The sequence below is a fragment of the Corapipo altera genome, unplaced genomic scaffold (assembly GCF_003945725.1).
Source record: "Corapipo altera isolate COAL_440 unplaced genomic scaffold, ASM394572v1 65, whole genome shotgun sequence".
NCBI classification, from domain to species: domain Eukaryota; kingdom Metazoa; phylum Chordata; class Aves; order Passeriformes; family Pipridae; genus Corapipo; species Corapipo altera.
The window spans coordinates 298421-323579 of record NW_020884891.1 but is presented as its reverse complement, the minus strand read 5'-3'; the positions used below and the strand labels follow the sequence as shown (position 1 = coordinate 323579).

Sequence of the window (25159 nt, the reverse complement as noted above, 5' to 3'; positions counted from 1 at the left end):
TCCCTGCGATGGGCACCGTGGGATGCGGCCCTGGAGCGGGTCAGGGAATCACTGCACCCTGTAATGCTCACACACTTTTAATTATAATTATATTAAAGGCTATATTTTTATGGAAATGATGGGTTTAAGATTGCATAGCTCATCTTCTTTTAAGAGCTACTTTTGGCTGTTCCAGGGAAACCACTATGTTCTCCCCTACTGCCCTACCTGAGCTCCTTGAGCAGAGATCTTTACCTGTCCCACTACAAAGCATCTAAACCCCTCTCACTTCCTTCCCCTGGGCATCCAACAACCTGAAAACACAAGAAAGCACCAGAAAAATGCTCCCAAACCTTGTGTGTTCTTTGCTGTTGATAGTCGAGGGACTACCTCTGAGCAAGAGGCTAAATAAATACATTTAAAAATTTAAGCAGATTCCCATGCCATGACCAGTAAAAACAAGGTATTTCTACTCTTTCAGCACATTGATTTGAAAAACAAATAGTAAAAAAATAAAAGCAGAATGTCCTCCCTGTATCTCACCCTTCCCTGGGCAGCAGGGAGTTGTTTCTCTGGGCAAAAGGCATAAAACTGCATTTGCATCAGCCCTCATCTCATGCCTGTGATGTACAGCAAATCCCTCCATCCAGCAGCCAGCCTTTGGCTCCTGGAATACTAAAAATGTCGATTTTTTTTTTTTTTTTTTCCTGCAGAGCCAATGCATCAACTCAGAGAAGGGGCAGCAGAAGGAAAGCCTGGAGCCACTGCCCACCCTGCAACTGGAACAGGGTTTGAGCAGCAGAGATGCAAGAGAAAGAAAAAAACACCTCTCTCAGATGGCTGCAAAGAGAAGGCCTCTGCAGTCACTTCTCAAACACTGAAGATATTCTCATTTAAAAATATCCACTTAAAGGCAGGTTTAATCTCCAAATGGCATTTTCCACTTTAAAAAAAAAATAAATCACATACACACAAAAAAAAAACCCTTCAAAAAAACCCGTCTCCAGTTATTTCGCCTTCATTTTTTTTCCCCCCAATTAAATTAATTTAAAATGAGTGGAAAATGCTTTATGCCCTAAGAGCCTGAAACCTCTGGTGTCAGCTGAATCTGGCACTTCTGCTCTCAGCTCCAGCCCTCGCTGCAGGCACCTCTGCTTTGAAGCCTTTGAAGTGTTTGTGGCACAGGAAGAGTCTCTCCTCAGAGAACACCACTCATTTTATATATATTTAATGTGCAAAGTGTGTGTGAGTGTGTTTGTGTTCCTACAACGTGGACTTTCACCAGATGGGAAAATGGAGAAGAAATCTTGACTTGCAGAACGAAATTCAAGTAAAAATCACTGTCTTGTTGAGAGATCTTTGAGATCTTCCAGCCTTCATCCATGAGGTTATTTCAGCATCCTCCCGAGGATGCAGCTGAAATGATCTGCTGGCCTTCAGAGGGACCAAAACAGTTCTTTTAGTCCCTGTAGGACCTGCTCTCACCTCTCCCAGCATCAGGATTCCCTTTTAAAGGAATTTCCTTAGAAAAATGCCATCAAAGAACACCATGGAAATGCCACCATGGAAACACCAGGAGCAAAGTAGCTGAGGGTGCCTGTTCCAGCTGGGAGCTGCAGGGCAGCTGGAATAACCCCCCTGAGTTTATTTTGGGGATGTGATGCAAGAGAAATGCAATAAATTTGATTAATGGTTGGATTTGGGGGTTAATTATTTGACTCACGACGTAAGGACCTCGCTTGTGGAAACGAGGTGTGATGTGGGAGGCAGCACCTGAGGTGGGCTGATGCAAAGTCTCCACCTCAACACCCAGCAGGACCAATTTTGAGGGTGATTTGTCTAAATTGTTTCATTTCCCTTCTTTTTCTGGCAGGGAAATATTTAGAATCGATGCCCCTATTTCAGAACGTATTTATTCACCATGCAGCCTGTAACCAGTGAAGTTTATTCAGTAATAAAATCTTAAATCAGCCAGTTCAGCCAATGTTCTTTGAGCCCTGAATGCTTTGGTGAACATCTTCTCCCCCTGACTGGTTTTTAAATAGAAGAAAACCCCAAAAGTTTCTTACAACATCTCAAATGGAAAAACAGTCATATTCTGTGACTCTGCAAAACTGTTTCTGAGGACATGTGATATGTTTTGCCAGGGAAATGTCCCTGTCCCTGTTCTAGGGGTGGCTCTTTCTGCTCAGCATTTGTTGCTTCTTTTAGTGTAAACACAGGGAAATACTGGATAATGGATAGGGAAAATAAATAGACAGGGAATATAGAATTAACCCTGTGTTTTTCACATGCTTGCCCTTCATGCCACTTTAATTTTTCTGGCTTTTCTGAAACCATCCTTGAGTCAGCCAAGGCCAGGTGAGACTTTTTCCTTCTCTGCTGATCCTGAACCTTATAAAGCTTCAATTTACTCTTCCATAACCAAATGTTTAGTACCTACCAGGTGGGTTAATTAAAGTGCATTTTTTACAGCTCTGATAATAATCACTGCTACAGCACCACAGCAGTGGCTGTAGACTGTTTTTCATTTGATATTTCTTTTTAACAGTGGTCACACTGTTTAACCCACTGGTTCTTTCAGGTTGAGCCAAAGGTTCTGATCCTACCTGGAAATATCAAGTTCCGAGAGATGAGAGTATCACATGCAGTCATGACAATTCCCAAACTAAATGCAGCAGAGAATTTTGGATATAACTAAAGAATAGATGATTTTTAATTTATTTTTTTTTTAAGAGGAGGAGAAAATCTTAGTAGGAAAAAAAAAAATATGAGAAGAAAGAGAGAAGATCAGTGAATGTCCAGCATTGATTTAGGAACAGGTTCTGCCAAGCAGGGGAAAAAGGAGCCCTCTCCAGCCCATTTAGTGTATGGTTATTAGTATTGATATAGTATTTCCCTTGGCTCCCAAGAGAAAAATTGGGGAATGAATTAGGAAAAAAATAATACATTTCTGTGAATAATTTTTTTCCAATTCAGACGGGGTTTTTTTTTAGGAAACGGGAGGGGAAAAAAAGAAAATCTGCTTCTCAAATGTCAAGGACTTGAAAGACTAAAAATACATCACCGGAATAAATAAATTAACCCAGCCGACAGGACTGATGCTCTGCAGGCATCAGGGATTAAATAAATTCACTAAATTCAAAGTGGTATTGCAGATAAGAGCTTTTTGTGCTGCAGCATGTACAGCTTATTGATTGTAGGATTGAGGTGCTGTGCACTCTTGTAAAAGGGGCTGGGGCTGATAGGGCTTAATCCTGCCCTAATGCAGAGCCCGGTGCTCAGAGCGTGGGGCCAGCCCGGATTTCCTCATTTAGTTTAATTTGGTTTGGGTCTTGGTTTGCTGCACCCCACCTGTGCCTCTCCCTGGGCAGTGCCTGAGGGACAAGAGGCACTGCAGAAGGTGCTGACTTAGCAGGATGAGGGCTGGGGCAGGAATGCTCCTGGGAATCTGCCTGGGTTGTCTTCCAGAGGGATGTGAAGCCTCGGCACCTCTCGTGTTGCATAGGGGGGCTGCAACCCCGAGCTCAGGGGATGGAGGGACCTTTTGGGGGGAGATCCTTGTTCTGCAGCCCCACCTTTTGTTACAGGAGCCCACCAAGGCAGCAGGAGTGTGTGTGACCAAGGTGAAAACACTGTTCCTGTCCAGAGAAGACGGATTTTTCCGGACAAAAAGAAAAAGTGGAAAGGTTTAAGTGCTGCTGGGTCAAAGCAATCCCAGAGGGGATTATACACATGTCTGGAACGAAGGTTGGTAAATTCCTGTCAACCTATTTTCCATGGCAGAGGGGGTTTTCACCCTCCTGGTCAGATCTGAACTGCCAAATTCACTCCACACTAATACAGAAGGACATTTCTTTCCTCCTTTGGAAGCTCACCTGCCTCTGGTTCTTAGCTCAGGTCTGTGCAGGTTTCTCTGAAGAGCCAGCAGAGCTCTCCAAACACAGAATTTTATAATTTACCAAGAAAGGGAAAACCCTCCAGGCCTCTGGGAGTGTGAGAAAGCAGCTGGGCATGGCAGTGATGCTCTCATGGAGTGCTGGTCTCCTGGTCCATGTCTCCTTGAGTCAGGTAGTCCCAGGTATCAGAACCTTCCCAGCCTCAGGGAGTCCTTGGGTGTCAATTTTCTGGTAAAAAAGATGATCTGACCAACAGGAAAAACTTTTATTATCAATTGCTGTCTACCAGGTATGAGGGAATATCTCCCTGCTATGAAAGAAGGAGCTACAGGGACTTGACTTTTGGGTAACCTCCTCAAATCCCTGTATCTCTCCCTCAGGTTTGGCAAATCTCCCAGTATCCAACTTCACCAAAATCCAGCCTCTTAATCTCAAGACACATCATCTCTCCTACGTAACTCTGCCTCCTGAGCACGATCACAGGGCCTGCATTTCAACACCCAAGATTCATTAATATTTCCTGCAGAGTGTTCAGTAAGTAGCAAATAAAGCAGGAAGTGTCCCAGATGTTGGAAAGAAAAAATGGAATTATTCATTGCTTACTAACATCAAATGCTAATCTGAGAAAAGCATCCTTGAAGAAATCCTTGACTAAAATTCATCAGAGTGATGTGAAATCACTGTTTTAATTATGCATCTTTGAATGTATTTATTAGTCCCGGTTCTGATCTGACTTACAGATGTTTAACAGTGATAAGGGTCTGCTGCATCTTCGGAATTACTCGTGATTTATAATGACAAAACTTGGATCAGAATTAGGTCCTTGTCACTACTCTATAATATCCTTTCATCAAACTTCCTCACATGCAACAGATGAAAGCAAAAACGTGGTTTCTGCAATTTCAGGCCTCACCACTGAGCTCGTTAGGCTGGGGTTTGAAATTTCTCCTCCAGAAATGATGATTCTTGCACAAAATGTTGTCCGCTTGAGCTCTGCTCATCACGGGAAACTTGGGAGCAAAGGGGACTCTTTATTCCACCAAAAAGGTGTGTTTGGTTAACCTTGTGCTGGCTGTAAATGTGGAGTTATAATAGAGGAGTCAATTCTTCAGTTATGCAGCTCTATAATATCATTCTCTCTTATTGTTGTGACTATTAGATGTATATCTATATCTAACACTGGGAGATTTGCCAAACCTATGGGAAATAGGGGAATTTGATGGGGTTACCCAAAACCTCAATACCAGATGACTATTGGAGAGACTGTGCTCAATACCAAAGATGTTTAAAACAAAACACCCTCTGTTCAAGACTGATTCGAAGCCACCTGTGTTGCCAAAGAATGATGGAGTTTTAAACTACTGCTTGTTCTAGAGCTGATCCAGAAAGAGCAGGTCTCCAGGGATGGTTTACTCCCTAAGGCGTGACTGCATGATTCAGCTCAATGTATTCCATAAATGCCTTGATGACACTAAACTAAATTTTTTAAAGAACAGATGGAGAAAGTTAATAAATATTTCATTCTATAATATAAAACTCACTTCTATATTCACAACTTCAGGGATGCTCAGCTTCACAGATACCAATAAGTCTGATGGATTTCTTGCTGCATTCTCATTCTTCTGCCCTGGTGTCTCTTATGGGATCATCATTCCTGCATGCTTGGTTTGTTTTATGGGATCAAGGAAAGGCAAGTGACTGTAAATCTTGACCTCCTCTGCTCCTGGGTTATATACTTTTATTCTTTGTGACCATAAGTGTTCGTCTCCACACTGAATAGATAATTAAATGACAAAAATTATTCAAAGGGAATTTATAGTGAGAAATTATCCCTTGAAGAACTGATAGGGCACAGGCATAACCCAAGGAGATACCAGGAAAAAACCCAGTTTAGAATGGCCAAATAAAACACTGAAATATCTGTGTATTTATAAACGTCATGAAAAATCCATTTCCTGGGAAAAACCACTATTTTTACCTGCCTATCCCAATTCTGTTCAAATAAAATTTCTATGAAGGGAAAACAGTGTGAATATTGCTTAAGAACTGGAGACCAAGCCAGTTATTCATATGAAAGAACTAATCTTTCCATGTGGGAATTACAATTTCTCACTCTATGTATGCCATGAATCTTGTAAAAGAATAATTAGAACTTGCTCCAAAAGGAAAGAAACGCCAGACTTGAATAATATTTTAGGAAGAGCATTAACAAACAGTTTTATACTGCCAACAATCTTCTAGAAGAGATTTACATTCCATTATTAATTAACTGTACTGAGTCAATAGCATGACATAAAGCTCAGGAGATGTATGTTTAGCACAAACTCTGACATTCAGGAGAACTGCACACATTTGGAGGAAGTTTGATTTAAAATTTATGCAAACGAGCTCAGCAAGCAAAGACCCCACAAACTACTTCAAAGCATCCCCATCCAGCCCGAAAAACATGACAAGATCAAATCTTTGTCATCTCTCAAGTGTCTTTCCAAAGCTCCGCATATTCAGTGTAAATTATATTCCCCCCCCCCCCAGTACCTGGATGGTTTGGTGTAGAATTAGGGATGCTTTGCTCTTCTGACACTGCCACGTCAGACAAGGGACACGTGAGTGATTGGAAGAATTTAAATATATCTAAATGATATGGAAATTGTCCTTGTGGAGCTGACTCCTGTGCAGAGTCCGTAGAATACAAAGTCCCACGCTGAGCTGGCTCACAGGGTCGACCACAACCAAGCAAAGAAAAAATACCAGGGCTATTGTCCCCTTCCCCTTTCCCCCCAGCTCTGACCATCCTTCTGGTTTAGGGTTAAGAAACCTCATAAAACTGTGTCCAGGGAAAATATTAAATTCAGAGTAACGACAAAAACTATTCCAAGGGAATTTATAGTGACAAATTATCACTTGAAGAAGTGATGGGGCACAGATAACCCAAGGAGATACCATGATATCATGCTATTGTTTCCACCTCCTTTTCCCTCAGCTCTGGCCATCTTTCTGGTTTTGGGTTGAGAAACCTCACAAAACTGTCTGCAGGAAAACATTAAATCCAGAGTAACGACAAACATTATTCAAAGGGATTTTATAGTGAGAAATTATAAGAACTGATGGGGCACAGGCATAAACCATGGTTTCATTGTCCCCCCTCCTTTTCCCTCGACCCTGACCATCTTTCAGTTTTTGGGATGTGGATCCCCACAACACTGTGTCCAGGGAAAATATTAAATGTGGAGTAACACATTGCTGTAAAGAAATACTAATTAATTCAGGTTAAGTTTCATGCCACAGAAATTGGTTTATTCCCTTATTGAAAGTTAGGTTAGGTCCAGGTAAATTTGTATCTTCAGAATCAGGGCTTTTAAGGAAAAAAAAAAGTTTCTCGTGTTTCCCGACATCCCATTAAAAAGGTTGTCCTTTGACGTCAATTAGAGCCAGCTAAGGAAAAAAAATCATCCTTAATTGCTTTTCAGAAACAGACATTAGAATGTCCCCCTTGCAGCCAGATTCGATTACCTTTTACAAGAAACAAGGATGCTGGGAATGCCATAAAACTCCGGCTCTGCTGAATATGGATGTGGGGCTCTGCTGACAATCCATGGAGCTGCTTTTCCTTGGGCTGCAGAGAAAGCTCATGCAAGGCCCACAGACACCCCTAAACTTTTCCAAAGTGTAAAAATGCTGAAGCTGGGTTTGCATCTGGCTGGTTTTGGGACAGCTCTGCAACGGAGCGAAGCTGGGAGAGCTGGGGGTGTTCACCTGGAGAGAAGGATCCACAGAGACCTGAGAGCTCCTTCCAGCGCCTAAAGGGGAAGAGCTGGAGAGGGACCTTGGACAAGGGTGTGAAGGAACAGGACAAAGGGGACTGGCTTCCCACTGCCAGAGGGCAGGGTTAGATGGGATATTGGGAAGGAATTCCTGGCTGTGAGGGTGGGGAGGCCCTGGCACAGGTTGCCCAGAGAAGCTGTGGCTGCCCCTGGATCTCTGGAAGTGTCCAGGCCAGGTTGGACGGGGCTTGGAGCAACCTGGGCTAGTGGAAAGTGTCCCTGCCCATGGCAGGGGGTGGAATGAGATGGATTTAAGGTCCCTCCCCACCCAAACCATTCTATGGATGCTCAGTGCTCCAGCCCTGCCTCCACGTAAGAGTGAGTGTGATTTACCCCGACAATTACAGCTACAAAAATGATCTAGTCCTCAAAAACTTATGCCTGTTTCTTTACATCACCAAAGCCTTCTCCAAACTTGTCTTACTCCAGGGACTCCATAATGTCTCTGCCCACCAGGAAGAAGAGGAGTCCAGCCAGCAGGACCAGGGGCACCCCGGCTGCGGCGAACATGAACGACCACCCGTAGTAGACGTGCACGGGGACGTCGTCCAGGCACCTCTCGCTCCTCTCCAGCAGGATGTACTTCTGGAAGTCAGCAGCAAACTCCTTCCACATCACGAAGAGAAACACCAGCAGGAGAAATAAACCTCCTGGAGAGGGAGACAGAGATGAGTTATTGTCTGCACAGGGAATACGGGAGTAAAAGTAAGAAGAGATCTCAACAGATCTCCAGTTATCCCTGCAGGTCCTTCAGCCAAAGCTTACTGTTGCAGCATTGTTACCCATGATGTTTCTCTGCAGGTTCCTGTGGAAGCCAAGCCCTCTTGTCCTGGAGGAGACCACACTGTGACAAGTTCCTGCCCACTGACACCTCATGCTTTAACAATCAGGCTCTGCTACACCTGGACATGGGCACGAGGAGCAATCGTGAACACCACTCGTGTTCTCAGCAGGGACCTGAATTCCTCTCCCAGCAGTGCTTTTTTGCCTTTTGAATTTCTCTGAGATGAATGAGGAGACACCAAGACTCACTTTTTCCTTTTTTGTATCTACCCTTCCAAGCAGTGTTAAATCCAACTTCCAATTTAGAAATGCAAGGATGTGGGAATCAGTCCTGCCGATGGCAACTGAACCTGCCACCCCCAGCAGGTGCAGATGATCCTATTTTGCAAGGAAATAACACATAATAGGGTGGGAAAAGCATGTAGCCCCGAGATACCAATCTTAGATGGGCTACAAAATAACAGAGTAATAAAAAAAAAAAAATAATAAGCAGCTTTTACCAGGAGGCTACAAAGACTTCACATGGGCGAGTGAGACCTCCTGGCCCTCCTGGAGCCAGACAGAGGAAAGCTGAGGCCACACAAAGCCTGAGCAGTGAGTGCAAGGTCAGCATCTCTCCTGGAGGGGTCTGCTCTCCTTGGAGCCTCTCTGGCCTTGCAGGATGCCCATGACCCAAACAGGTCTCCCAGGAGATCTCCCCATCTCGTATTTCCAGCTGCATTCCCGTCGAAGGTCAGCGGGAAGAGCTTGGTCACATCTGAAAAGCACGTGGTGAACAGGCACCTCCTGGACCTGGGACCTTCAGTGCCTTAATAGGAACCTCCTTTCCCCATAATCCAAGTGCTGGAGGTTTAGTTTCCCCCGTATGAAGCAGATGACAAAAACTAGAGTGGCCCAAATACTATTTACTGCATGTAATTAAAAATATATATTAGTTGTAATATATGTTGAATTTAAACTGCACTCAGCAGTGATGGTGTGATGACAGGTCTGAAAGCACTTCAGTAATATCTGATCTTGGTACTTCACAGCCAGAAGCTACTATTTTTAAAAGGTGCTGTATAACATATAGATACATACACACACATATGAAAGAAATACATCACAGCTTATAATATTTTTGTGGTAGAAGTGAACAGCTCAAAATTAATTCAGTTGACAAGTTACCACACAGCTCCGTGGATGTGTTGTGGCTTCTGCAGGATTTAATTTCTCCCCTTGCCATTTTTAAATCAAAGGTAGTTGTAGCGTATTTCATTATTCTCCCTGGCAGCTTATGCACTCCAAAATCCAACTCTTTTGCTAAGGAAAGGAAGGGGGTAAAGCCTGATGTTGATTTATCTGCTTAGTGATTACTGAGTCCTCAGTCAGAGAAAACATGCCAGTGTTTTACTGTGATTCTGTTTATAATGGATATAAACAGCCAAAAATGAGATTTACAGGAAGGTAAGAGGGTTCAAAGTGCTCATTACGAGTTATACAGAAGTTGAAGCTACCCATCCTAAACTGTCACATCCATTACACTGCCTCCCACACCCTAAAAAATGGAATCTTATCAACAAAAAATCAGCGTAACCATATGAATATCCTTTACCTCACCCTACACTGTCATTTCAAGTGGTTTTCCCTGATGTGGAGAAGTCCTTGTGTTCACTGGAGAGGCAGGCGAGGAGTTAAACAGCAGCTGCTGGAACATTTGCATGTTCATTGAGGTTTTGATACCACTTGAAATTAAGTGCACAAATAAATATTTTACACTTACCATGATAGTTGTATGCTTAAAATACCAATTATTCTACTGTAAGAAAACCATCGTGTGTTTAAATAGTCGCATGTCCTTTACAAAATACAATGTATTGATAAGAAGGCAATTAAGTCTTTATTACCGATGTAATTTAAAATTAAATTAATTAGATAGCAACTGAACCTTGAAAAGTGCTCTTTTAAAGATCAATTTCTATTTCATTAACTTATAATACCTATGGTAAGAGACACAAATGAAACCGTAGCCCCAGTGGGAGAGAGAACGTGGCCTGGTAAAGTGCTTTGGAATTCTCCTATTTTTCTTTAAATAACCAGGAATTCTGTGCTGACTTGTCCCAGGACAATTTAGATGGTACAAGTCTCCTTTTTTTGAAGTAATCAGATCAAAACCTTCCAGTTCTTACTGAGGAGGGTGTGAAAAGTCCCACGAGTGGTGGCCCCATCCCCAACCTTGCCAGGAGCTAAGGATTCGGATTGATCCCTCCCCTTGCCCCAGGAGAAGTGCCAGGCCTTGGTAGGGAAGGATTTATTATTAAACAGGTACTGGAGGTGATGGCACAGCCATGGCATCTAAATTAAGAATGTTTTCACACTCTGGGAAAATGACAAGAAACTGTAAAGTAAGCAGCCTTCTTCCCCGGAATAATTACAGCTGAGTGACAAAGAGTCCCTGGGATTTGCACCATGTCCTCAGCGAGAAGAGAAAATCAGAAGGGCAGGTGCAGCCAAAGGACGGTGGGAGCACAGAGAAAGGGCGGCTCAACAAAAATTGCTTAGCTAAAAGTGCCTGTTTGGAGCACTCACAAGTATTCATGAAAGTGCCTAAAATTTGTCACCCTCACAGCCATCAGCAGACTCTTCATAACGACAAAACCAGGAGCTTTCACCTCCAGGTTACCAAAGTGTTTGGCATTTTTGTTTGAAAACGCTGTTTTATTTTGGATTTTTCATCTTTTGAACAGGTCTCACTTTACCACCTCCTTTCTTGGATGCTCTGGAAAGTCATCTTCGTTTCCTGCCAGCTTTTGGTGTGCAGAGACAGATTCCCTCCTGCCTTGAGCAGTAAAATGAAAAACTGAAGAAAACGCAATTTTTCTGCCCTAAAAATGAGACTGGCATCGGCACCCACATCTGTGAGACAGGATGCATGTCAGGTTTGGGGAAGGGGAAGTGAAGACCTCATCAGCCCAAACCATCCTTACAATGCTCTCAGCATCCCTGTGGTTTCTACCACTGGAAAATTACCCAGGTGATCTCTCTCCTTCTCTGCCTCTGTTCATCAGGATGGTACAGGAAAAAATTAACTGTGAAACTCCATCTCGGTGCTGATGAGGTCAATGGCATCTTCTGGGGAGGGGCTAATTGCAAGTAAATTGAAGTGGGGTATTAAATCTGTCTCCTTTGAACGCTGCAGAACAAGGGACCCCGGTGGTCCATCCCCCCCTCCCAGAGCTGCATCTTCCCTGTGGGTAAATTGGAGTCGAGCTTTTCCTTTCTCTCTCTTGATTTCCTTGTGACACCTTTATAGCTGCTAATTGTAGGGACAGGTGAGTGAACTCAATCTTTAACTCTTATTCTGTGGAAGCTACTGAACTTTTGTGCAATCTGCTAATTATGACAATAATGAACTTTGACTCCTTCTCCTCTTTCACCAGTTGCCTCTTAAGGATGTTAATAATGAGGAAATGGAGGGGTGACCTTCAGCTGCCCTTCCAGAAGTGTCAGCCTTTACTGCACGTGGGGAGCCTCAGACTGCCAAAGTGCTGCTGGATTTGGGATAATCTGAGCAAAAAATTCAGCACTTTAACTCACAGGTCTGGGAAATCTGCCTCTTTTTTTCATGCTGTTGGGTCACGTTGAAGAACAGGTTAGTCCCACCACAGGCAGGGATGCCACCCACTAGACCAGGTTGCTGCAAGACCTGACCAACCTGACCTTGGACACTTCCAGGGATAGGGCAGTCACAGCTTCTCTGGGCACCCTGTGCCAGGGCCTCACTTCTAATGTCCAAAAGGAATCAAAACTGAGGAGCACAAGGTAGAGAAAATGAAGAAGTACAAACAAAGTTGTCTCAGCATTTCAAAGAGTTTCCAAAAGCTGCAGCACAGAATTCACCCACCCCTCTCACTGACACTGTGGTGATAATTAATCATGTTGTCATCTGACTTTTGAAACAAGGGGACAATTAGTCACCAGGCAGGATCTGCCACCCCCTCGGAAGTGCCGAAGTTCAGACCGGGATGGCAAATACTGGAAGGGAAGCAGCACACTGGCTATTTACTTGTGTATTCCAGGTTTTGGGAGCAGGCTGGCAGGGAGAGCTGCCCAGCTGGGGCAGTGGACACGCAAATGCAGCAGCAGCAAATGCCAGACGGGCTCTGGCTGCCTTTCCCAAGTCACCCAGCAGAGGAAATCAAGGAACGTGGCTCTGGCCCTTTGAAAGGGCTCCCAGAAACACCTCCCATGGAGCAGTCCATTGGTTACAGTGCTGGCACACAGTCACATTTGTCCCCTTGAAAGTACAAAAAAAAACAAGGCTTCTCAAAGAGGAAACCCAAAGGGTTTATTGAACAGTAACAACCTTCACCCTTTAGCACTGAATTCCCCTGGCACAGAGGGACACATGTGACTCCTCAAGACCATGTGAGGCTGGTTATCCATGAATGCTTGGGAGTGAGTTTTAAATACTTTTAGAGCCTTTTTGGTGGCCAAAGTTACATCATTTTGCAGTGATTAACCATGGCTGTGCTGTCACAACCTCCACCAAAAGGAAGGGGTTCGTGGACAGAATGGAGTTGCCTACGAAGGATTCCCTGAGAGGTCAACGTGGTGCCCCATCTCACCACCCGACTGCCAGCCCACCTTCCCACTCTACAGATTGCCAGCATTTTCACACTTCCTCGAGGAGAGATCATTTCTGCAAGGGAGGTTAATTAACACTGACCCCCAGGCCATGATTAGAAGACAAGAAGCGCTTTCTCCTGCATCATCCCTCCCTCCACATCCCGCTGTCCCAGGGAAAGGGGTGGCTGGGGAGCTGAAGCTGTGGTGAATCTATTGTTCCTGCTGCTTAGCACAATTATGCAGAAGATTTTTAGAAAGGATAACGAGAAAATAGCCACGGAGGGATGGAAGCTGAATCCATCAGGAAGCCAAGGCCAAGCAGGATCCAGAGGCCTGAGTTCAGGATAAGCCCCCCCAAAATAAAAGGAACAGCTGGAACACTAAGGAAACTTTGCTGAAAAACATCTTGCATCCTCCTGCTCTCATTTGGATTGAAAATACAGCAGGAAGTGTCTTCCAGCTGAACTCATTCCCCTAACGACTGTTAATAACAATGATTGCTGTTCACATTGAAGCTGCATTAATACAAACTTCAGTTTTAACAGCAGCATCTTTGTCTAATGCCAAGAGGTTTATGTGAAGCATAATCAGCTCTCTTAAAAAGTGTCACATTCTACGCCCCAGCCCTTTAATCAAGAAGTAGTCAAATAAAGTGCAAAAACAATGAAAAAAAGAAAAAGAAAGAAGATTTTCAGTCTCACTCGACAACCTTTTCTGTGATATCTCTGCCCAACATGCAGAGTGGACACACTCCCTGGGGACATCTGCTGCCTCCCTGGGGCCTGGGTTACGGATGGGAAGAGAAAGTTTTCTGCCCTGGTGCAACCCTTGGATTTTTATCCATTATGGGGTCACAACAGCCCCATGGAAAGCTACAGGTTTGGGGCAGACTGGCTGGAAATCTGCTCGGGGGAAAAGCACCTGGGGGTGCTTGACAGTGGCTGAACACAAGCCCAGGTGGGTGAGAGGCTAAGGGCACCTGGCTTGGATCAGGAACAGTGTCACAGGCCCCGTGCCCATCCCTGTGCTGGCACTGCTGGGGTGCCTCCAGTGCTGGGGGCACTTCTGGGACCCTCAGGACAAGAGAGACAGTGAGGGGCTGGAGCTTGTCCAGGGAAGGGAACGGAGCTGGGGAAGGGGCTGAAGCACCAGGAGCAGCTGAGGGAGCTGGGGGGGCTCAGCCTGGAGAAAAGGAGGCTCAGGGGGGACCTTCTGGCTCTGCAACTCCCTGACAGGAGGGGGGAGCCAGAGGGGGTCGGGCTCTGCTCCCAGGGAACAAGGGACAGGATAAGGGGAAACAACTTCAAGCTGTACCACAGGAGGTTCAGGTTGGACATCAGGAGGAATTTCTTCCTGGAAAGGGCTGTCCAGCCCAGGCACAGCTGCCCAGGGCTGTGCCTTCTAAAGCCCTGGAGGGCTTTGGAAGACAGGTAGATGTGGCATCTGGGGACACAGATCAATGTTGGGACCTTTCTTATTAAATATTTTCATTAATGTTTTCAACCCTCCCCAAATTCGGGCACACTTAGAGCCCAAACTGAGAGCAAAGACACTGCCTCATGGTTGATTTATGCCAGATATGAGGAAGCAGGACTGGGTGGAGGACCTGTAATTAAGCTGTGGTTTTTCAGAGAAAGGCCTGATTTCATTACCAAGTTCTTCACTTGGCACAGCTCAGCTGAGATCCAGCCTGGAGCTGCTTGAGTGGCAAAAGAGCTTTTTTCTGAGTTTGAGTTCCCGGTAGTGAAGCCAGTTATTCCTCTCAAATACAGAAAAGGAAAAAGCCCAAGTGATAATTCAATGGAATCATTTGTAACTGCAGTGGGAGTAATGAATAAATGCCTATTTTTAATTCATTTTCCTGCTGTGCCACCGCTTCATCTTTTCAGGTCTCCTTAAGCCAGCCCTCCCATTTTGGATGGCAGGGTTTGCCTTTCATCCCTCTGTGGGTTTCCAGATGTTAACAACAGAGGCAGGAGCAGCCTAAATGCAAAGCCTGACTTCAGGGAACAGAGTGGGGCTGATGCTGCACAGGCTTAACACAGCTTTACTCAAATAAAAGGCTCTGCCTGTCTGGGTTGCATAGAAGAGTAGAAAAAAAAAAGGCAGTTTTCAAAAATCTCAGCTTTGATAGGATTAAGTTCAGCCTGGAGAAGAGAAGACAGAGGGGAGACCCCATTGCAGTTACAACTTCCTCGGGAGGGGCAGAGGAGGGGCAGGCACTGAGCTCTGCTCTGGGGGGACCAGGGACAGGATCCCAAGGAATGGCTGGAGCTGTGTCAGGGCAGGGTTAGGTTGGATCTCAGGAAAAGGTTCTTCCCCCAGAGGCTGGTTGGGCACTGACCAGGCTCCCCAGGGCAGTGGGCACAGCACCAAGCCTGACAGAGCTCCAGGAGGGTTTGGATGATCCCTCAGGCACAGGGTGTGACTCTTGGGGATGGGCCTGTGCAGGGCCAGGAGTTGGACTTGATGATCCTTGTGGGTCCCTTCCAGCTTGGCATATTCTGGGATTCTGTGAAGGACTATCTTGCTAAAGCCTGACTGAGCACAGAATAATGGAATTCCAGAATGGTTTGGGTTGAAAGAGACCTTAAAGGCCATCTCTTTCCAGGGACACCTTCCACTCATATGACTCAGAGCTCACAGGGGTTTAATTCTAGGGAGGGGGAAGAGGGAAATCATTTACTCCAAGCAGTGCAGCTCCCACCAGAGCCCCCGGCAGCACCTCATCCCCTTCTGCCTCCCCTGCATTCCATCCCCTTACCTGAGAGCAGGAGGAATCCACCTCCCACTTTGTAGGAGCGGGGGCTGACGAAGGGAATTCCACAGACCAGCAGGAGCCCCCCCACCAGCGCGGCAGCCACGGCCAGCAGGATGAACGCCGTCCAGAACCCTCTGTACACTGCACAACAGGAGGGGAGTCAGGTAAAGGACAGCAAAAGAGGCTTTCTTCAGTCCATCCTTGAAGATCTTGGACTTCTTTTCCAACCTTAATGACTCTGTGTTTAACCAACAGCAAAAACAACCACCTGCAACAGTGTCGTGTCAGGCAGAGCTGAGGCTCCTGCTTTGCCTGGAGCTGGTGCAAGTTCAGGGTGAATGTCATGCCCTACATAATGGGATTGGAATGAGTACAAGGGGCTGGGAGGGTTTGCCAGGGAAGCAGGCCACAAAAGGGGGGAGAGGAAAGGCCACTGTGCTTAGCTGGGCCTGGAGGAGGATGGAAAAGCTTGGTAAGAAAGGAAAGAAAACAGCAAAATTTGGAGAGGTGGAATCAGCCCAGAGCTTTGTTCTGCTTTAATTAACGCTTAGGGAAGGTGCCAGGTTCCTGGTTTAAAATAAGGGCAGTGTTTGTTGGCAGGACTGCAGGGAAAATGGGAGCTCCTCATTTCCCCCATTAATGGCCTTCGTGACTGGGCAGAACAGGAGAGGGGAACAGCTGCCTCTTCATCCACTGAGCTTGGGGGTTTTGCTGTGACTTCAGGCAACCAGCCCACCCAGGGCTGAGCAAGCTTGTGTCCATCACACCCCACAAGAAGGGACAGGGTGGGATTTAGTCCACTTATTTCAGCCTCCATGCAGCCAAGTCTTTTCCAGTCACTGCTATAAACCTTAGCCAAAGGTGGTGTCTTCTAGCAGAGACCCCCCCAAGCCCCACTTGCTGCTCCCCTGATTTATCTGATCCCCTCAGATCAGCACATCTCACTCCACCTGTTGTTTTTCAGAAGCTCTGGTCTGAGAGATTTAAGCCGAGCACGAGCAAGTGGGTAATGCTGAAATGATTCACACTTGAAAGAAAAATGATACCGAGGAGATGCGTTTTCCTCATTTGAAACCATTTTGTCAGGAGAGCCACTTAGGCAGAGATAAGTATCTTGAACTCTCCAAAACCACTGAATTCATTTTCATGTTTAACCTCCCATCACCCGTTTCTCTCAGGGAGCCTCAGAGGATGCAGATAAGGCAGAATTATCTCTGGAGCAGGTAATAGCTGGAGGACCCTTCTTCTTGGACAGCCTCCTGGTCTGTCAGCACTTGCAAATGAGGATGGACTGGTTAAAAATGAAAGGAGTGTTAACTGCTCTTTGCAGCCCCCGTGGGCGCTTTGCAGGGATTTGGGGCAGTGGAGGATCCCGGTGCTCCCACTGTCCTAAATGTGGGGGCTGAGACACCCCCCTCATCTCCCCAGGGATCACAGGGGTGGGTGGCAGGCAGAGCTCCCTCCCCAGCACCTCCATAGAATCATTAAGGTTGGAAAAGATCTCTATGAACATCGGGATCTTCCTGGGACCTGTCCCAAGAGAGGCAGCTGGGCAGGGTTCATAGCAGGGGCTGACAGACAAGGGCAGATGCCTCCAGCCCTTTATTTAGGACGGGAAAAAAAGTGTGTTTATCAGCAAGACCATTCAGAAACATCATTCCTGCCTCTCCTAAGCAGGAAAAATCCCACTGCTTAATCCATGTGTTTGCTGCACATCCTGCACCCAGCTCCTCCACCTCCTGCCATCCACAGGTTCCTCGTATCCATTTGACACCGCGGCGTGTTCCCCGGGGCAGGAATTCTGCACAGTGCAGCAAGAGAAACTGGCTGCTCTCCCTCACATTCTCCTACTGACAATGTTGGGGTTTTTTTTCCAATTAATTTCTCATAACAAAAAAAAAATAAATAAATAAAACCTAAAAATAAAAAAGGTACTGCTAAAGGCTAAGGAAAAGGTCAAGATGTTTGTTTGTGCAGAACGTCTGCCCTGCATCCCCGGAGGCAGCGCAGACTGATGCACACTATTTAAAGAAATCAATTCATTTCAAAAAAGATCATTGAATTAATTCTAGCTGCTGCCACCAATTTAGCAAATTAAAATTCCTAACAGCAGCTGATTCATTAAAGAACTCGGAAAATATAGAGAAACATAAATAAAAAGGGAGCTGGTTGAAAGGCAGCTCTCCAACCACGCCGTGTTCAGGGTATTAAACATAAGCCAGTCACTTATGGGGATCTTCTGACAATTTGATCTTTAACTGATTTTCCAGTGTTTGTTTATTTTGTCTTGCAATAAATCAACACCAGAGCTCTCCCAAGAAGCCTGACTCTAGGAATGAGTCAGCAGTGGGATGGGTTTGGGTTTTCTGGATGAAGCCCTTTGTCTCCAGCTCCTCCCACTGAGTGAGGAGGTGGGACAGAGTGGATTTAATCTCCTGTCTGGCTCATGGGAGTAGGTGCTGAGCACACAGTGGGAGGGTGCACAGCTCATGGCCAGGAATGGCAGGTCTGGAGCAGAGAAGATGTGAGAGAACATCTTGATGAGCCCACGGTTTGTGGCAGTTAACTAAGCAAGGCCAGTGTATAAAGGAGTCTTCCAAAAACCCATGCTTGGCCACAGGCATTTACAAGGGACTGACACACATCCCAAATCTCTATCCAATCCCTTGGGAAAGGAGCTGCTGGAGGAGGAGGACAGAAACCCACCTGCAGTTGTGTCATAGGAGGGGTGGGGAAAAGGTCCAAGAGCAATGGGCATGGGGAACAGGTATCCATGCATGCAGAACTTGGGGTGTGCTTGGCTGGCTGAAAAAGAGTAAAAATATTCATTAAATCCCTGTTTGCTTTTGTTTTCTGCAGAATCACCATCACAGCACTCACATGGGCACGTGCTGTCGTGTAAAACCTGCAAAACCCTCACTAAAATCAGAAGGCTGAGGAGGAAAGGAGGAGGGTAAGTCTTGGTTAGATAAATAAAATAAATAAAAATGGTGAGAGAGGGGGGATATCAGAGGATCTGGGTCTGCTACTGGTACATCTTCTCATTTTCATAATCTGAGTCTTAGGTGGGTGTAAATCATGAAAGATGGAACAACTGAAATCAGTGTAAATATTCCTGTTGTTGTTTTCCTCCAGGGAATGTGCCAGAACACTTGGAAGTGGTAAAGGTGTTTGGGTACCAGAACAAGGCTCCTTACAAGATCTCCAGTTGGTGAGAAGGAAAAGCACAATTAGAACAGAAGTGCCCCATCAATATTAATACCACTGAGGCTTATCATGATTAACAGTAATAGAATGAATGTTAAATGAATTAATTAATGGTTGGCCACTTATTTAAATATGTTCCCCAGCTCAAAGGAACACTTTATAATAGGTGGACATTAGTTCATGCTAAATTGACTATGGAATACCTATTGAATTAATTATTACATCCACGAGAGCAGCAAATTAATTTGCCATGATCAATCCTATTATAATAAATACATAAAGAAGCAGCACAAATTTGCCAGTTATCAGAGTGAGTCATTTCACTTCAGGTGACATTACACTACGTATTTTTATACAATGTAATTTGATAGCAAACTCCCTCTCTCCAGCCTGTCCTTTCCTTATCAAAAACTTTGTGTGAAAAAACCTCACATGGTTCAGTTGAATGGTGGCAGTGACTATTCCTGCAAGATTTTACAGGGAACAAGTCAGGGGCTGGGGGAGACAGCAAAGTCATTTGAAATTTTAATCAATGCAGAGTAGATTTATTGTGGGAACCTGCATTATTTGCAGCCCTACGAGGCCACTGTGCTGCTCCACAACCATGTGAGCACCTCTGAGAGGATCGAAGCCCCAGTGGGCAGAGGGTCAAGGTTTCAGTGGTGTTTAAATCCAACACCCTTCACTGCACAAGGGCCACCAGTCAGCAGCAGCTGGGGTCTCAGAACAGGTTTCACCTTCTCCTTTAGTTTTTTTTGGGTTTTTTTTTGAAGAGTAAATGTGCTTTCAGAAAAAAACAATAATTATTTGATATCCCTCTCTGTTTATTCTCACGTGTAATTTGAATGACCTTAAAAAAGCAAAGCAGGCAAGATCTTAAAATAAAGAGCATAAACATGAGTGTTTATGGCCCTCCATGGTCCACCACTGGTCCTGAGCATGCAGACACCACACATGTGCATGTCCAGCCTCCCCTGTGCTGAAATCAGTGGGAGATGGGAATGTTCAGCACCCTTATGGTGGAAAATAGGGTGGAAAACAGAAGACCAGGAAGGGCATGGGCTCAAGTTTAGCAAATTTAGCTGAACACAAACATCAAGAGGTATGTGAGGAAGGGTTGTGGAGGTATGTGAAGCGGGTTATGAAGCCACCACTTCATAAGACTTTGAAAATGATTCATTAAATGGCACAAAAATGTTTCTACATTTCTGTGAACAGCCCTCTGAGAGCAAAATCCAAGTTTAAAAAAGAGCACAGAAAGGACACAGAAAGGGTGAGCCAAGTTTGCTTTCGGGAGGGAGACAATGAGAATGAAAACCATGAAATAAAACCATCTCAGCATCCTCCCTGGGAGCCCTCCTTGTGATTGTTTCCCACTCAAACCATGAGCAAATGCTGTGGGTACGGGGTGGTGGCATCGTACTCACTGTACCAGAAGGTCCAGATGCTCTCTGGGTGGCCCTCACCAAAGAACCAGCACCTCCAGAAGAAGCCCTCATGGTGGAAAGTGAGGATCTCCTTCCTGGTCTCCGTCGGCGTTTCAGCCTGTGGAGGAACGAAAGTCCAGCTGACACAGGGAAGATCAGGGTACAAAGTGTGTATTTTCTTGCTTGGACAGGTGTTGCTTTCATTTTCTGACAGAGTTTTCATTTGTTGTTTCAGTTGGTTTTGGGGAACAAGGAGGCAGCTGCTGTTCTTGACTTTCTGTATCACAGCTCCAAAAGGTTCTGATAACAAATTATCCAAAATCCAGACCTGCACAAACCAGCTTCTTCTTTAATATCCTTAAAGCACTGATGGCCAGAGCTGGATGGGTATGGCAGGGAGCTGAGCATCTGGGTGTGTTCTACTTCTTAAACCCCTTCCTTCAACCCCCAGACCAGACCTGTGAGCACAAGGTTTCAGTCTTTCCAGAAGGGAAGATACTGTAAAGTTTAGCCGAGGATTATTTGTCAAAAAAATTGTTAAAACTACAGCCAAAATCAATTTTATCTTTATTACACACAGTGTGGTAAAGGAAACATGACTGCAACAGAACTATGTTTTGTGGAGGGTGGGGAATGTCCACATGGGAATGGATCCTGTGAACTAGACAAAGGAGATGGGACTCAACAGGGAGGTGCTGGAAGGAACTTATATCATAGAATGGTTTGGCTTGGAAAGGACCTTAAAGACCAATCCCTTCCACGGGCAGGGACACCTTCCACTAGCCCAGGTTGCTCCAAGCCCCGTCCAACCTGGCCTTGGACACTTCCAGGGATGGGGCAACCACAGCTTCTCTGGGCAACCTGTGCCAGGGCCTCACCACCCTCACAGCCAAGAATTCCTTCCCAATATCCCATCTAACCCTGCCCTCTGGCAGTGGGAAGCCACTCCCCTTTGTCCTGTCCCTCCAGACCCTTGTCCAAGATCCCTCTCCAGCTCTCCTGGAGCCCCTTTAGGCCCTGGAAGGGGCTCTAGGGTCTCCCTGGAGACTTTATACTCCCCTCACCGTTTTCATACATTATGACAGATTCCAGAGCTCTGACCTGATTCTCCTTTTCCTTTCAGGATAAAACACTGACTGTGACAAGGGTAACATTCAGTCCTGAACCCTCCTCAGCTGGGTGGCTGCTGACTTGGTGCATCCACAGCAATTCCACTGTTTGCCAGCCACTCAGCCCACCCTTATCTGTGAGGAACAGCATTCGACGGTTTAAGAAAGGACAGAGAAGGTAAAAACACAGCAACAAAAATAGAAATAATAGAAACAGTGTCTGAAATAGAAATAAAATAGCTCAGAGGGAAGAGTAAGAGCAGCTCCTATTTCTGCCTGGTGCCTTTGAAGTGGCTCTGCCTCGGTGACAGGCACGGCAACACTCGGCCAAGAGCGTATCTGAAATGTTTGAGATGCTTATTCACGGCGTGCAGTGAGCCATCTCTGCTCTCTCCACTTTAAAGGACAACAAAAATGGGAAACAATTAACATTGTCACTTCCCAAGTGCTCAAAAACAGCAGCACTTCTCTGTCCACAACTCTGCCATCGCCAGGGCTTTACTGTGCTGCCTGAAATGGTCAAGATCCTCTCCCCGTTTCACTTCTTCAGGCAGTTTTTCCATCATAATGTTTTTTTTCTCAACAGAGAAAGTCATTTGGAACCATGACTCAAGCAAACAGTGCCCCACGTTTGATTGTGGGATTCTGAAATGAAAGGAAAATATTTCTTGCTGGCATCATGATGCTCACCCAGGGTGAGTCACCACACGAGGGAAAAAAAAATCAAACCTAATTGGATTGAACTTTGAAGTAACAAAAAGTCTGCACACAACAAGGATCTTCCTGTCATTTTGTAATTGAAGCCACACATTGATCAGCACAAAAACATTTTGGAGGAGTGGGTGGCTCGAGGAACTGAGCTGGTTGTTATTTCATTGAGGAGTCAGACAACAGCAAGTGCAGCAAAAATCCAGCTTTAGAAAGGATCTGTGAACGAGTGACACCAGTCCTTGGCACTAAAACACCAAACTGTCCTTCAGAAATTACATTTTTCACTAACTAAAATCCTCAGTAAACCTTAATTTGAAAATATACAGGTCTCCTCTTGTTAGATGGGCAGGAACTTGTCAACACTGCTGTGCATTTGATGTTCACTTTTGTTTTCTGTCTCTGCTGCAGTTGTATCACTTCAAATGTAAGTGATTGCCAAGCCCCACACTTCTAAATATGAACTAGTTTTAAATGAAGAAACTACAGAGGGAGAAATCTTTTAATGGCAAATATCAGCAGATATCTTTTGTCTTTAGAAGGAAATGCTGTCAACAACTAAAGCTCTTACATTTTTGCCTTTCATTCCCTAATGTTCATATCTGCCAGATTACAGAGGTGCTGTCTTAATGTTTCCTAGACACACTTTACTTCAGTCAAAATGCTAAATGCCATGGAAAAGCCTGTTTGCATTTTAAAAAATGGAAAGTTCTAGCTCGGGCTGACGTTTCACATTAACAGGTCACTTTGAGCAAAAATATTGTCACGGACTTAAAACTTTTAAATTATTTACAGAAGTTAATTGTTCCAGAGCAAGACAAGATTCCAGAGCTCACCTCCCCGGTGCTCAGAGTGCTGTTCTCATGCTCGAAGACGCCGCAGGTCTCCGTAGCCAGGAGCCAATAATCTGTCCCAAAGGCGACGAGGAAGAGCAAGACGCCAGTGCCGCCGAGGATTCCGGCTGCCAGGGCAGCTATGCCAGCCTTCATGGGGCACCACGAGGGAATGGGGGATCAGAAAAGAAGAAAAACCCTAATTTTTCCTGGGTGGCTGGAAGAGAGGGGCGAGAGGAGTGCTATTTTTGGCCATGGGGTATGATCTCCTGGCTGGTATGAGTTTCAGTGGGTGGTGGAATGGGACTAAGAAAAGCAGATGACCTGGTGGAACCAAACAGCTGTGGCATTAAGGATCATGACAAATCGCTCTGGAGGCAGAGCAGGAAGGGTTCCAAGTGAACACATGGCTGCTCGTGTCAGAGGAGAGGAGCAGGGAGCCCTCAGTCACGGTGCACAACTCCCTGGACACCAGGGAGTTTTTTACAGGCTTTCTGCACAGATTAACAGAAGATGAGCCTGGTGTGAGCAGAGATGAACTAAAATATCTACACCACACCCTGGAGCCCTCAGTGTCCTCAGCCTTTGCTGTGAGACACCTCCAGCTGTGTCCTCACAAGTGCAGTAGAAGTGGCACTTCTGGAACGTGCTTCTCCTTCTTCCTCTGAACAAAACACACCTTTTACACAGAGTAACCCCAGAGATCCAAGAATAACCCTGAAATACTGGTGATATCCTAAATATCCCGGCCCTCTTGGAAGAGATGCACTCAACCGATGCAAACACCTCTACACCAGGCAGGTCCACATCAAGCCACACCAAGCAGGTGGACACACCAACACACCTGGGGTGTCTTGCTGTGGAGCTGTAGGATGATGTTCCCTCTCCTGCCATGGAAGAGTGGCCTATACAGCACACATTCCACTGCCACCACCCCAGCCTGCTGTGGGAGAAGTGTCTCCTGGGGACGAGGACATTCCTGAATGGAATTTCATTGCCATTTGGTTCCTGACGTTTTTGGCTCCTGCTGGAGCATCTGCTGTAGATCACTGCCAGGAATGGGATGCCAGACTAGGAAAATTATAATTTCTGTAGGGCAATAACTATATTCCTGTGACATGCCAGGAGGCTGGGGGAGGAAATTCAAATGACAGTGAAAATCAAATTCTGATTTTCTAACCTTAGCCTCAGTCACAACCTGTTCTAAACAGGGGGAGGGATGAAGATGGTGACTTCCCTATCCTATGGGAATTTGTATTGCCAAATTAACTTCAAAATCAATTTAATATTTAAAGTTACCTGTGATCATATGGGTATCTTAGAGCAACTGCACACTGGTTATGGAACCTGGAGAGGGTTGGGTATAATTTTGACTACACTTGTAGTCAACTGTTGAGGCCTATGGAGTGATGGATATACTCAGTCTTCTTCTATAGGCACAACAGACAAATTGTAATAATTTCTTCTATCCTCTGCATTGTTTTTACTTAAATATTGCAGAGGTAGCTGTTAAAGAGCACGTCATACTTCTCTTCCTCAGTGTCACAGGGGCAGAGCTGCTGTTTGTTCGACCTGAACGTGAGCATCCCATAGGATCCAGGAGTGAGATCCCTGCCCAGAGAAGTCCCCAAACTGACACAGGGGAAAAAGGAAAGGTGGGACAGGTCAAAACTCAGGCACAGCCCTGTGATTCTGCAGGAATAAACACACGCTGCCCCTCCGTGGGCACTGAACTCACCCTTCCATGGTGTGCTGCCACCTCCACTGGAAGCACTCCCAGATCCTGTGATGGGTTCCCATGCAGGTGCTTGTGGTCAACTCTCCCTACACCTCCACTCATCCCATTCCTACACATATTAACCCTCTCCCAGCCCAACCCCTCCCAGCACATCCACTCTTTTTCCATAACATACTCACCTCAGTTATCCATACTTCGCAGCTGCAGTGAGATGAGCTCCTTGTATTGAGCATAAAAGGGTTAATGAAATACAAATCACAACGTATCTATCACCTAAATCATCAAT

The 25159-nt window shown here is 45.5% G+C and overlaps 1 protein-coding gene across 2 annotated transcripts; it reads right to left on the bottom strand.

The window, feature by feature from the left end:
* Positions 1–7979: 7979 nt before the first annotated feature.
* Positions 7980–23405, bottom strand: LOC113948045 (transmembrane protein 182-like). 2 transcript variants are annotated; one of them, XM_027645317.1, is made up of 5 exons: positions 23139–23401; positions 20486–20603; positions 18558–18656; positions 15855–15992; positions 7980–8349 (listed from the first exon to the last, which is right to left on the bottom strand). In XM_027645317.1, the coding sequence occupies exons 1-5, from the start codon at positions 23289–23291 to the stop codon at positions 8120–8122; spliced, it is 738 nt and encodes a 245-aa protein (XP_027501118.1). In that variant the 5' UTR covers positions 23292–23401; the 3' UTR covers positions 7980–8119. The 2 variants fall into 2 exon arrangements, with proteins under 2 accessions (XP_027501118.1, XP_027501119.1); XM_027645318.1 differs by lacking the exon at positions 7980–8349 and adding an exon at positions 9479–9784 and having other exon boundaries at positions 23139–23405.
* Positions 23406–25159: the final 1754 nt, after the last annotated feature.